Source organism: Corvus moneduloides, chromosome 2 (genome assembly GCF_009650955.1).
Source record: "Corvus moneduloides isolate bCorMon1 chromosome 2, bCorMon1.pri, whole genome shotgun sequence".
Lineage (NCBI taxonomy): Eukaryota > Metazoa > Chordata > Aves > Passeriformes > Corvidae > Corvus > Corvus moneduloides.
Genome location: NC_045477.1, coordinates 117,100,565 through 117,114,800, shown reverse-complemented (window position 1 = coordinate 117,114,800; position 14,236 = coordinate 117,100,565). Strand labels below are relative to the sequence as shown.

Here is a 14,236-nt window from a genome sequence, read left to right as displayed (position 1 = left end):
GACACAGATGAATCTTAATAGGAGCTCTTTTAGGGCTTTCTGCCTTTCAACATTCCCATGGACCTTCATGTGACTCTAGGACATGTACCACATACTCTCCAATGCAGGAAATGCAGCCTTGTTTCAAACAGTCACATTAAAGCAAAAAAAAAAGATATTAATTCTTAGAGCCACAAGAGAAAAATGGGAACCAGAAGAATCCCAGGAATAAGTTGTACATATTGTGAACATTCCGAAGCTGTGGCACTTGGCATTAGGTACATAGATACAGCCACAGCTGTCCTTGACAATGGTCTATAAAATCCCTCACTTCTGCTTTTGGAACAGCCTTCCCAATTTTCAGTGTTTCATATGGGATTTGAAATGTCTCTGCAACCATTATTTCTGCCAATTTGATAATTGTGTCTCTCAGGAAAAAGAGGTCTTGGAGTTTGATTTAACCACCCTTGAATCAGACAGATTCTTTTAATCAGACTAAGAAGATGTATTTTAATTTTATTCTATTTCCTGGTCCTTTAATTTTCTTCCCTCCCATTTTCCCTAAAAGCGCAGGACTGTACCCATTGTAGCCAATATTTGTGACTTCCATCCAAATGCCCCTGTCTCTGAGCCCCATAAGCTGTCCCTTGTGGTGTTACGGAGGAGGGACAGGGAACCCTCTCCAGACTCTCCTAGCCTGCTTTGTCCAATGTACAGCCCCAGGAAATGGAGAATGACAGAGACTGAACGAGTGTCTTTGGCTCAGAGGATGTCCTGGAGCTGGGAACCTTCTGCCTTGAGCCTGCCAAGTGTGGGAGGTCAGGTATGACTGACATGATGGCTGGATGGGATCTGTACAAATACACCAGACCAAACACATTTCCATGCTTTGACCATCCCCAAAGCCAGTTCTCCTGGTGCCACTCTCACGGTAAAAACCTGGGCAATGGAAAGCCCAGCTGGGTGTGCAGGGGACCAGCCTAAAGCATCCCGGTGAATTTGATGACACTGCTGCTTCTGGATGAGCCAGTGCTGTGGGTGAGTCTCTTGGGGGTTCTCACAGACAGCTCTGTGCTTGGAGGCCGGTCTGGAGGGGCACTGACACATGGCACTGTCACACAGCACACACTGCAGCCGGCACCAGGTGCCAACTCTTATTTCGGGGGGCTCTCACAAGGAAAACACGAGCTGGTCTTCCAGAGTCCTACCTCGGCAGCCAGCGGTCCCCTCTGGCAGCCCAGAGTGGCTGCAGAGGGTGCAGAAGTGGATTCCAGACTACCCAAGCAGAGACCCCGCGTTTGCTGCGCCTTGGGAGCTGCGCTCCTCAACCAGGGGCGAATTCCCTCCCCGAGCCGTGCGGGAGGCAGGAGAGCCCCAGCAGCACGCCGGTCCCTCCCGGTGGCCCAGTGCCCGGCACCGGCAGCCCCGTCCCTGCCGGCCGGGCCCGCAGCGGGGGCGGTGCCAGGGCGGGGCGGGGACGCCACAGCCCGGCCGGAGCCGCCGCGGGAGCGCCGAGCGCCCGGAGCGGGCAGCGCCATGGCCGAGAGATGCGACGTGGTCGTGGTCGGGGGCGGCATCTCAGGTGGGTGCGGGCGGCGGTGCCGGCGGGGCGGGGACGGGGCAGCGCGGCGGGGGGATGCGCGACCCCCGCCCGGGCCGAGCGGGTCCGCCGGGGCGAGAGCATCCCCAGCGGCTCGGTAGAGCCCCCATCGTTCGGGAGGCGTGCCGTATGGTGCAGGCAGTATTTTATTATTCTAAGCTGTTGTTAATTTCAATTGTATTGTTATTTTAGTTATTCTTGTCTTATTGTTATTTTATAAATTACTTTATTATTGGTTTTATTATTATTTATTTCTATTCTTCTTTATTTTATTATTATTTATTTTTATTACCATTTGTTTCTATTATGATTTACTTTTATTACCATTTATTTGTATTGTTATTGATTTTCATTTTTTTATTTATTTTCATTATAATTTATTTATTGTTTATATCCGTTGTAATCTATTTTTACTATTATTTTTCATTTTACTATTTTTTTAAAAAATTCAATTTAATTCTATAGATTTACATTCTATTTTTGTGGCTCTTCCACTGTCCAGTCCTGGCATCCCCTGAACCTGTGCAATTCTTCCAGTACCCCTGTATCTTTTGGACAAGCGAGCCTAGAAGCACTCTTAATCCTCTGCACCCAGTCCAGGGGTGTTAGGCAGAGGCCCTCGGTCACACATGATTAATTTAAATCCTTGGCTGCCTTTTGTTTAGCGCAGGTAGAGGCATAAAGGAAAAATGACTGAAATCAGCTGGATGATTAGGAAGTTTCTAGCTCCCCTTTCAGCGCAGGTATGGATTTGAGAGTGTGAGCAGCCTGGCAGAAATGGACAGACAGCACGGGGGGCCTTGAGCCTTTTTGCTCTTGAGTAATGATCAGCTGTTTTTAACCCAATCAGGGCTAGAAGACCTCTGTGCCTGCCCATGGTGAATCTCTCCCCTGTGCATTTTGTTCTGAGATACACCAAATAAATTGTGCACGTGCAGTAGATTTTTTTCCCCCGTGCCTTTGGCGTACCAAACAATTGGTTTTTGGTGCCTTAGCATTGGGAGGTATGGAGTGATAGCTCCTGTTCCATGTGGTAATCTCCTCAGAGCATAATGAGTGTGCATACGTCCACAGATCCCATTCGTATCTCCTGCCAAACCACAAACAAATTACTTGAGATCTGTTACAAAATGTGATTTTGTCCTTCCATTTTTCACACAGCTTTTAATTTCCACTATTTACTTATATATAATTCTAGGTGTCTATTGAACCATCATGTTAAGTTGTGTAGCATGAAATTTGAATGATTTACAAAATGCAGAGACAAAATCATTGGCATTATTTCCTAAGGACTCTGATAACAAACTGCTGAATGATGTTTGAATGTTTCAAGTATGTTTACACAAACAGCAAAAATTAACCACTGGTTTTCTATAAAGCACAGTTGATTCTGAACACGGTGTTATGGCTCATTTTTAACTTACACCGTGTGTCACAGAAAAACAGAAGCTCAATTAAAGTAATCAGGCAGTGGTAACTGTCTGTTCGTGCCTTGTAAACAGAAACATTTCCACTGGCATGGTTTTGTACAGCAGTAGTGCTACATTCCCTCTGTTGAATGAGTTGGAGTGAAAGAGCCAGTGTAACAGCTTTTAAAATACCCTTGTTTTTCATGGTTGCCATGGGAATATTTTCATGGCAGGCCTGCACAGCCCACTTACATTTTTCTGGAAGAGCATCATAAGCCGTGGTGAAGCGTGTGCTTTGCCACCTGTAGACAGCAGCAAGTGCCAGGGGGAACCAGTTTTCTATTTACTTATTTTTACACTAAATACCCGCCAAAATGCTCCTGTTTCATGTGGTTGCAACTTTTCTCCTGTCTTCCCACAAAGGCTGGAAAAATATACAGGCACAAAAATTACTATTGACTAAGTACCCCTCTTCAGTCACTTTCCTTTAGCTGTTTTGTACCACTCCTGCTTCACCTCTGATTCACACTTGCCTGTAAATCATTGAACTTGCAGCCAAGTGATGAAACTATGAGTTTAGATCTCCTCACACTGATTGAAAACCCCTGCTAACATGCACAGCTGCTGCAGAGATCTCTTGTCTTGTCCACCAGAGAGGGGAGTGTATGATTTTTAAAATGAGGCACTCCGTGGAGACAGGGTTTGTTGCTGCTCCACAACCGATGTGCATTCCTTCGGAAAGTCTCTGGTTTTGAGCTGCCTGAGGCTCAGCTGACTGAGGGTCCATGGTTGCTGCCTGTAAAACAGCAGAAGGCTCTTGTCACGTTGAGGTGTGCCCAAGCCACCCGCTACAGCCCTCAGCAAAGCAGGTAATTGCAGAGCAAACAAAGACCTGCTGTGCCAGCAGGAGGATGCAAACAAGCAAGTGTCACAGAGCTGCCACTTGGCTATCTCTTTTCTGTCTTTTTCTTTTGGTAATGCAAGCTGTCCATTTGCAGGCTCAGACCCTCTGGCAGCATCTCTGCCTGTCTTTTTATCCAGATGTAATTAGTAGGATCTAAAATTTAAAGAGTGAAAACCTGATAATGAAGTAACAGTGCAGAGGCCTTCAGTGGTCACTGTTCTTTTATCTGAAGATGCCACTTCCTTTGCTGAATCATTTTTAGTGTCCTTTATTGCAGGTTTGATAAAAGGGAAGAATAAAACTAAGGAACTGTCTAATTTATATTTTATGTAATGAAAATCTACTCAAAATTGGTCTTCATTTCTTTCAAGTCAAAGAAATGGTTGGTGGCTTTTCTGAAGATGTCAGGTGATCTCAGTACAGTTGATGATAGTGAAGACCTTTGAGGAACAGAAGGATTTACTAAGGGTAGATTCTACTTTACAGGTGAAACTTCAGCAGAAGTCCTTGAAATTGTTTTGCGAATGGTGTAGATTAAAAAAAAAATATTTTAGAAGAAAATTTCCCAGAGTAAGAAAGCACATATGAAAACACTTAGCCACACACTGTGTGTAGTGTGTCTGATACTAAAGAATATTTAGATATGAGGTGTAACAGACCCTCTTAGAGCTGGAATGTGCATCATGGCAGGTTCTTCTCTTTGCTTAGAGTCCTCTCTTTTAATTTGAAGGACTCCTCAAGCATGAGGGTCAAAACTATGAGAAAACTATGCAGTGATGTCATCAAACTTGTTTATCTTAATTGAGACACAGATGACAGAATTTTTCCTCAAATAAAATCTTGGATTCTGTTCAGAGATTTTATTTGAAGACTTTCTCCTTTTGTTTTCAAAAGCGTCTTCCTATCCCTGCTTTTGCCATGGGAACTGCTTTTCTTGCATTGTTTTCAGGTAAATTATCGGATTTTATCCTAATCTTATGCCAGTCCTACTTAAGAATATGCTTCTCTTAAATCTCTAGGGCACAGATTTTACAATCAAAGTGAGGTTAATTGATTTTTTCTTTTCCTTAAAGGTGAAGTCTTTTCTTAATTATGGTGTTAGTTGAAGTATGCTTGGTGTTTTGCTGTTCACAAGCAACCTCTCATGTTCCTGTAATTTTATAACCAAAACATACTGTAAGATAAAGTAATTCTATTGTTATGTTGGGTTTTAAAAATATTTCCATACCTATTTATGCATTATTGAGGTGTCATTGTGCTCTCTGCTCTTCTTAAGTCTCACTTTTAATTTGTGTGACAATTTAATGTGCTGTATAATTACAGTAGCTCTCGCTGCATCTGTCAGCCACTGTCAAGTTACTTTAAAAATAGAAACAAAATCAAAACATCCTAAAACAGACCAGGTATTTTGAGGGCTGTTATCTGAAGGTATTCTCTCTGTTTAAAAGTAGATTGATGCAGAGGGAAAAATTATTTTTTAAAACAAATCTGGGACACGTTGTAAGAAAGCAATAGTTGAAGTGCATAATATTCAGTAGATACTTGTTTCTTTTTGCCCTCTGGTAGTAAATTACAATGTCTCAATACTCCTCCTTTGAAAACATGGTTTATCAAACAAGACACTGTTTTTGCAGAACATTACTAATCCGGGAGTCCTATGCTAGATGCCCATTTCGAGAAGAAAAACCTCCACACAGCCAAAATGAGGGCATGGATGAAAGAGGTGTGAATGATGAACAAGAATGGATTGGTCAGTGGGAGGACTCTGACCCTCTCCCGAGGATATCACCCTCTCTGGAATGCACTCTGGCAAAGGGAAGCTGGGACATTTTCCTGCCAGTTGACATGACGAAGCTCTTGGTTCACATTTTCCATCACCTGTCTCTGTATCTGACAGCAGGGAGTTATTCTTCTTGTACCCAACCACTCTCATGGCTGTTGCAAAGCCGTGTGAGGCAGTTAGATGGAACCTGCATTTTACTTCTAGACATTTCACAGAAAAAAACTTGGCAATGCACAGTAAACAGAACAGAAAGCAGCTGCATAATGTTGTGAAATAGTTTAGTAGCCTAGGCAGCAGGGACAGCTCTTGTAATTCACTGTCTGAGACCTCCTAATTGGTCTGAGAGTTGATTTGATAAGAAGCTTTCCAGTCTACCTGCAGGAGCCATCTCATCTCACAAGGCTCAGGGTGATGCATCATTAAGGAAAGCTTTTCCATTAGCTTATTTAACCATTATGAAAGATTGTTGTTAGGAAAAGTTCATTCAGTGTGTTCAGCAAAATGTGAAAATTACTATGGAAGGGGAAAATAGCTAAGCCAGGATGGCAAAAATTTGGGAAAGAATTGCTGTGTAGCTGCTGTGGGAAATAACTGATTGGGAGCCAAAATTTCTGTGTAGCAGTTGGTGTTAAAGTTACAAACTGGAAAGTCCACAGGATTTTCTTATCTGTACTGCTGAATTGCATACATTTTTTGGCAAGGAAGATTAGAAACAGGAGAGACTGAAAGTTCTTAGTAAGCAAGTTCTGCTCATTGTTTTCTTGGACAACCACCTGCAGGAGTGCTTCTAGTTGGTGAGATTTGTCAGAGTTTGGTCTAGCACTTGACTAGAATGTAGTCACACTGGAGGTGGTGATTGGTGTTCATCTGCACTAGGGAGTTGGTTCATGTCAAGTGTGTGATGTTCTGCACTATTTGCTAACATAGACACTGCCAGCTTGTTGTCTTGGGAAACTTTTAGTTTTCCTGATCAAAAGTAGTGACATGGAAAGAGTAAATATTTCAATCTTATGCTCTTCTTCCTTCCACGAAGACCCTGTTAAAAATTATTTACTTGTTCATCTTGACCACAGATGTGCACCTGCATCCTCTATCTTCATCCTCTCTGTTTTCTCCTTGGCTACTTTTCTTTCTTTAATTTTCTTGTAGTGTCAAGAGGTTGCCAAAAGATCACGTTCTGTGTACTTGTGAATTATGATTTGCTCATTTTACTCCTTGGCACCATCAAGTTCAGGAGTAATTTTAGAGAAGCGCAATTCATTGTGCTTCCCCTGCTGTAGTGAGTGATTAGTGTCAGTGTCCAGCACATAACACGACGTCAGACACCACAGTGACACAACTCTGGGTCAAACACTGGAGCCTGTGGTCCCAGTGGCTGTGATGAGCAGCCCACTGCTCTGGCTCCATCCTGGAGTATTCAGGCTGTCTAAGATGATCTTAAGAGTGTGTTGACAAGGATACCGTTGACTACTGGAGGTACTCTTAGCAACTGGTGTGTGTATGTAGTTTTATCCAAAGCTGGAGAGCTGTGCCATAAAGCTAAGTGTTCATGTTTGCACTGCCTAAGTAGGCAGCCTGAGCAATGTGGGCTTACACAGCTCTGATAGTCCCAGAGGTAAACTTCCAGTGCTGCTTGTATTATTATAAACCAGCAGAAAGTTTGCTCTATATTTACATGGCTTCCACAGCAGCTAATGACAATGAATTAGGCCTTACACTTAATTTGATCAACTGAGAAGGCTTTTTTTTCTCCAGAAGTTACTATTCTGTATGTAAACAATCTGGGGGATTTTGGCACATTTCCCACTGGCACAGTTTCCTTCTCCATAGCACAACTGACAACTGTAATTAAATAGTTATGTTATTTCATGATAAAAAGCCATGTTGTCTCGCTGCCCCTTCCCAAAACAGGAGTTGTTTGCCTTTGTGTTCTGTCTCTGTTCTGTAGCAGTTATTTCACAGAGTGCACTGATACAGCAGTGAAGTTTATCATGGTTATAAAAGTTTACTGAGCAGGCCCCGATGGTATTGAAGACCTTCCTTTGGATTTCCTTTGCTGAGAAGGTGTCTTGATGTACTTACAAAGCACTCAGGGATGATTCTAAAATCAGTCATCATTCCTGGGGAATTGTAGTCAGAGAACAGTTTGGGTTGGAAGGGACCTCTAAAGGTCATCTATTCCAACTGCCCTGCAATGAGCAGGGACATCTTCAACTACATCAGGTTGCTCAGAACCCTGTCCAACCTGGCCTTGAATGTTTCTACCACCTCTCCTGTCCAACCTGTTCCAGCGTTTCACCGCGCTCATTGTAAGAAATTACTTTCTTTACATCTAATCTGAATGTACCCTCTTTTAGTCTAAAATCATTATCCCTTGTCTTATTGTGACAGGCCCTACTAAAAACTTAGTAAAAATCTGCATCTTTCTGATAAGCCCCTTTAGGCACTGGAAGGTGTTATAAGGTCTTCCCGGAGCCTTCTCTTCTCCAGGCTGAACAACCCAAGTTTTCTCAGCCTTTCCTCATAGAAAAGGTGTTCCATCCCTTGGATCATCTTTGTGGGCCTCCTCTGGACCTGTTGCAGTAGGTCCATGTCTTTTTTGTGCTGAGGACTCCAGAGCTTTAGCCAGGCTTTGGTTTCTTGAGGAAATTATGTTAATCTCATTAAAGTTTCAACCATTTAATTTTTATATAGCCATTTTTGAACTTAACATGATTTTTCTTCTGGGCTGATAACCTATTTCATCCTTGTAAATTTATGTCAGATATTATTACAATTGCTGCCTTTCAAGATGGTCAAAATGTGATCATTCTTCTAATCCACTAGCTTTTTTTCCTTATGGACTGTTTTGTGTCTAAGGTTTATAATTTTGTAATGCTGCATAATTCTTGTTTAACATTTTTTTTTTGCTGTTTTCAGTAGTCAGTGTGGCTGCACTACAGACCATTGGTGTTTAAACCATGAATGCCTAGCATTCTCTTAAACAACCCACCCATTCTCTTGTATTTTGCACAACTTTCTCTGTCCTGTCAGTGTTCTATTCAAACAGCTTGCTTAGAAGAAAAATCAGCAGAAAGTCACTTGGAAAATTATTTTCTACACAAACCATCATTTGGTTTGGGGCTGGAAGGGAGGAGAAAGAAGAATGGTTATCAGTGCCTCATTTGGGGAGACCCTGAGTTCTGGATAAATTAGTAATGCTGAAAAGTGCCTGTCAAGCCACAGAGGAGTTGCACTGACCTAGTCAAGAAACAGTGATAATATTATTTATGGGAAGAGCAGGCCCCTGTTCCTATGCCACCCACAGCCCCACAGGACTCAACTGTGTGCATTTTGTGGGTTCTCAATGGCATCAGGAGCAGCAGCAGCAATGGATGGAGGGCAGGGAACTGCCCAAGGAAATGGTGGGCATCGGGATTTTTGTAGGGGTCTGTGTGAGATTGTGTAGAGGAAGGGAGGTCAGGGAAGAGGAGAGCAAGGGATAGGATGGGGGAATGCAAAGTGAGAACCATCCCTGGAAGAATGAGTGGTCCAGTCTAGAAAGTCTGACACCTTGTGGGCTGCTTCTAGTGACTGGCGTATATGGCAAAGTAAATCACAGATGCACTAATTTTTAACAATGAAGAGTCTGGCTGTGGCTCTTTAGAGTCTTGGGCATCTTGCAAAGATTAAGTTATGGTGGTGTGCCAGTTTGAGACAAATTTGGAGGAAAGTCCAAATTTGAACATCCTCTGATAGAAGGCGGGTTACAGCCATCCCTCCCCCACCAGGTTTGGGAAAAAAAAAAATCTTCCTCGGAGGAAAGTGAAAGAGATAAACACTACTTATTTAACAAACACACAGGAAAAGAATAATAAATGCTGAAAATAAAACCTCTCACTGTGGAGAGAAACCTGGGAAGATTTGAGAGTCCTTCTGTAGGTGTGGTCTCTCTCCTCCTCAGAGCTGGGTCGATGTGGGCCCACCTCCGGGGCCTCGGTGGAAAATTCTCCCGATGTTGAAACAGTCCAGAAGAGAAGAAGGGAAAAACCGAAGTCCCAGGAAAACAAAGTTCCACTCTCCGTCTCCCTCTGGAGAAAAGGAGCTGAAAGCTGGCTGAAAAGCAAGAAGGGTGCTTCCTCTGCTCTTCTCCCCACAGCAGGAGAACGCAGAGGAGTGTGTATCTGTGTCCTTGAACAACTGCTTTGAAAAATTCACTCAGTTTTTTCTCTTCTCCCTCTTGGGCTCAGTTTAAAGACACAAAAAGGCACAAGATTCATGTCTGGGCATAGGGCAGGCAATATGGGATACAACATCATAAAGTCACCCCAAGACAGGTGGTGACCTGGCTTCTGTTGGCACTTCATATTTCAGGTGGTTACAAAGTTCCCTGTTCATCTTACAGATGCTACTTTGTACTATCCAACTTCATATTTTTCAGTTTCCACGCAGCTGGAAGTGAGGTGGGTGGGAAGGAAAGACACCTCTGTAGCCTTCTGCCTCCCAGGCAGCTGGTCTTTATCTTGATGGTATAATTCATATATAAAACATTAAATTCAGTCTGTTCAGTTGACTGCACACAGCAACAGCTGATCAAACAGCAGGTTCATCCTGCGCACCATGATTGCCTGGATTACAAGGATAGCTTGAGTACAAACTGGTCTCATTTGTGCTTGAGTGATAAATCTGTGTTTGAATGTATTAAATATTGGAGCAAGACACCTCTTCTGTTCCAATATGAATTAATTTTTTATGAGGCAGCTTGGCCAGAAGCTGAATCAGTGAGTTATGCTAAATAATGAGCACAAATGAGGAAAGGAAAGGGTGTAAATGCTTTTATTTTCCACTTTGGATACTTATCTTTTCTTTGATTCTTCCTTCACCATTTTTGCCCCTACACATCTATCAGAATGGTACAATTCTAGTGGTAGCTTTTTTTTTTTTGGATGGCAGTGATGTTTTTATTAACATTTTGGCTCAAACTTCCTTCTGCCTGCACTTAAAGATGGATGGATAGAAGTCACTTCCAAGTCATCTTACTTAGTAGTTCCCTTTTGGGCTTCTCTGGATGACGTGTAGGTTCAGCCTTTGGTATCTCAGCCAGGGAATGGTTTGGACTTTCAGCAGTGTTCATCTTAATTTTTCAGTTGTTCAAATAGATAAAATGTTCACAAATCCTTATAGGCTTTATACTTTAGCCTCTCTGTGTGTGTGTGTGTGTGTACACAGCTACTTGTATATGTGGGCTCTGATGATGGTAGGAATTTCCAAGGAGTCACTGGGGCGTGGCTGTTTGGAAGTGTCATTGAGAGGTGCTTGATTTAAATCTGTAATTATTATGTGCTATTTGGGTGAAAATTGTTAGCAGAAGATCAGTTAAAGCATGAAACAAAGTGGATGGCCATGGAATGAGGACGTGATGGCTCTGCTGGGCTTTGCCGTTGCCCAGCCTGGCCTAGGTGAACACCTGGGAGTGATCAGATACTGACAAATCTGGGAAGTTACATCTTATTCTTTAATGTCAAGATATGAGAATGATAGTCTGTTTATTTTTAAAGTTCACTTCTTCTAGTTGATCGTGGTTTTTGAGCATTTACTTTTGAGCATTTACTTTTTGAGCATTTACTTTTCTCAGAGGACTAAAAAAAATGTATTCTTTGCTTGAGAACAAGCAAGACTTGGTGAAACAGATAAGCATTTCTCTTCTGAGGCAACTGTTGCCCAATTTTGCAAAATTTTCCAGATGCAGCCTAGCCTTTTTTTCCCCACATTGCTGTGTATGGAAAGCAAAACTATTCTTCAGAGTAAATCTGGCTGGCATTTTATTTGCTTGAAGATCTCTTCATAATATAATCTCTTCATAATGCCTAAAAGGATGCTTCTAGGAAACTGCCTGTATAGACCCTCAGCCAGTTCGCTGTGCTCAGCTTTATTTAATCCAGTGCTATGATCTGTTTGTTGTAGCACTTTCAGTTCTCTCTGTCCTTTTTCCCCCCTGTCTGTTGTGTTTTGAGGCAGCCCAGATTGTAAACTAGCAGAAAGGGATGACCTATGCTAAAGGAGGCCCTGGGATTGAAGGCATGTGATAGTATTGGAGTAAAAATGATAATTACATTATTATTATTATTACTAACTTTAACTCTTCAGTATATCCTGGGTCCATAACAAAGGACATGCAGAGTGTGTTTGGGTTTGGTTTTTTTACCTGACTGGAGCCTAGAGAAAGACTTCTGACATGCTTTTGAAGTGTGATGCCTGGCTGTTCTGCTCCATGTGTAAAACGTGGCAAGTCCATAAAATGAAGAGAACACTGAGTAAATGATTGATATTAGAAATACTCAACCTTTGAAAAGCTGGAGTGCTGAGTTTTGTCAATATTAAGTTTCATGGGGAGCTTCATGTGAAGTGGAAATGTGGGAAGCCTTGGGCAGAACAGCTCTGCCTTCAGTGCTTAAGCCTGGGTACCACTGTACCAAAGGTGTTGGATTTCCACCCAAATGCCACTAATTGTCTTCATCCTATGCTTGGCAGGGCTTGAGCTTAACACCCCACAACTTTGGTCATCTCACTCATATCTGCCCAGGCTCTGTATCACTCAACCAGCTGCAGTGCCTGGGACAAATGTAGGCTGAATGTTTGTAATGCTGGTTTTAAGAACTCTGCTTAACAAATGCTGCTCCCTGCACCGTGGATGAATCATCCAGGAGCTCTTGCAGGGAGAAGGGATCACAGAAAGTTGGGACTAGAGTTTATGCTCCCATGAAGTCCCATTAACTCATGGGGTGCTCATACTGACCTCAGTGACAAGATTACAGAATTGGAGCTCAGGAAGAAAAACTCATTGTCTTGGCTAGACAATGAAATGCCAACAGAAATAAATTATATTTGCTCTTAGAGTGCCGTATCTTAGGCAAAAATGTTAGTTAGGTCCAAATGCACAAATATTTCAAGCAAATGTACATTTTAAGCAGATAGGTTGATAATGTCTTTTTTTGCTCCTTGGTGTTTCTGAAACTGTAATTTTGTTGTTTTCCGAAGTTCCGGAATGTTCTACATTAATGATATTCAGTTTGATGGCATTAATTGCAGCATGGTGAAACAGTTTAGGAAGACAGAGTATCTCCCCCCATGGCCAAGATACTTGGATCAAAAAAGAATTGCTGTGATACTTTTCACTGTACTGTTTAGCACGTGAAGGTGAGGCATGACCAGGAGTGACAATTTACAGGGGCCCAGCTCTACCGTGGTTTTAGATTCTGAACTATGATTTTTGTATCTTTCTTCCGTAAGATTGAGTCAGATATCTAAAGCACCATTGTTCAGATGGCCCAAATAAGAGAAGTTAAAAGGTTACCTTCACTCTGAAAGCACAGTGTTCTTCACAAGAGCAAAATTCCTTGACCTTTCCATAATGTGAGGAATGTTACAAAACAATCCTGTACCACCTTAACTCACCCAGATCCTTGGGCCAGTGTTGGTTTTGCTTTTTTTGTTGCTGTTGTTGTCTTGCTTTTTGTTTTATTTACAATCCTTATCTATAATGCCTTACAGGCATTACTGTCTCAAGCCATTATTTCAATTAAAACATTTTAGCTGGCTAATGATGAGTGACAGAGGTAAAGGTGACCAGCGCCAGGTTCAATCTCTCAGTGGCAGAGCAGTAATCGGATTGTGTTCATTAGAGCACAAACAAGACCAGTGCTATTAAATTGCAGTTTCCAGCACAGCAATGCAATAAAGAAGCTGTGGAGGATGAAGGAGAAATCCCACTGGTGCGAAATAGCTGCTTAGCTGTGGGTGAGGACAAAGTCTTTTCTCTGGTCCTGCCCTCCATCCCTCCAGGGTCACAGTGACATGGAAACTGTAACTAATGCTGATGGCACTGAATTACAGGATGTTGTGGGGACATTTCTTGGAAGGAGGTCAGACGGCCCTGAGTATAAACAAGGAGGGGTTTTATTTGAATTTTAGAGTAAATAGGCCTAAGAAACAGCAAACCAGATTCTTCTGCTAACTGATCTAATTTTTACAAGCAAGAAACCTAATTCCTCATAAAGGGAGTGGTTTTTTCTCTTTCCCCCACAATTTACCTCAGTTGCTTGGGGCATATTCCTCTGAGTTTCTTCTTACTGGCTTCATTCACTGCAGCTGTGTTGACCACTAACGATGGTGTTCTCCCCAAATGTCCTTCTGCAGTGTTAACAGATGGATTTTATTTCTTTGGGTACAGTGCAGCAGTTTTGGCCAAACTCGTTCTGTATGTATTTTGCAAGTATTTTGCAAGTATTCCTGAGCATCAGAGGTGGTAGGTCAGGGATACTGGACAAAGACATCTAATAGTGAGGAAAGTTGTATTTCCCATGTGATGCCACAGCAATATCAGCTTCTATAACTTTTTGTAGGTTTTGACAGATTTCCTGGTTTTTTCTTAACATTTTAGATACCTCAGGTGGGCATTTTTTCATTTGTTTATTTGGCTTTTTTGGTTTGTTGTTGTTGTTGGTATTTTGGTTGGTTTTGTTTTTTTGGTTTGTTTTTTTTTTTTTTTTGAGACTTATCACTTAAATTAAGAAAAGAAATTA

At 42.2% G+C, this 14,236-nt stretch overlaps 1 protein-coding gene across 1 annotated transcript in view; it reads left to right on the top strand.

Annotated features, from left to right (window-relative positions):
• The first annotated feature begins 1,110 nt into the window (after nt 1-1,110).
• Nucleotides 1,111-14,236, top strand: part of LOC116440327 (amine oxidase [flavin-containing] B-like) — a 51,617-nt gene continuing 38,491 nt past the window's right edge. Inside the window, exon 1 of the mRNA XM_032100968.1 lies at nt 1,111-1,561. Coding sequence (XP_031956859.1) covers nt 1,516-1,561 — 46 coding nt within the window. The 5' untranslated portion in view covers nt 1,111-1,515. The remainder of the gene's footprint in view (nt 1,562-14,236) is intronic.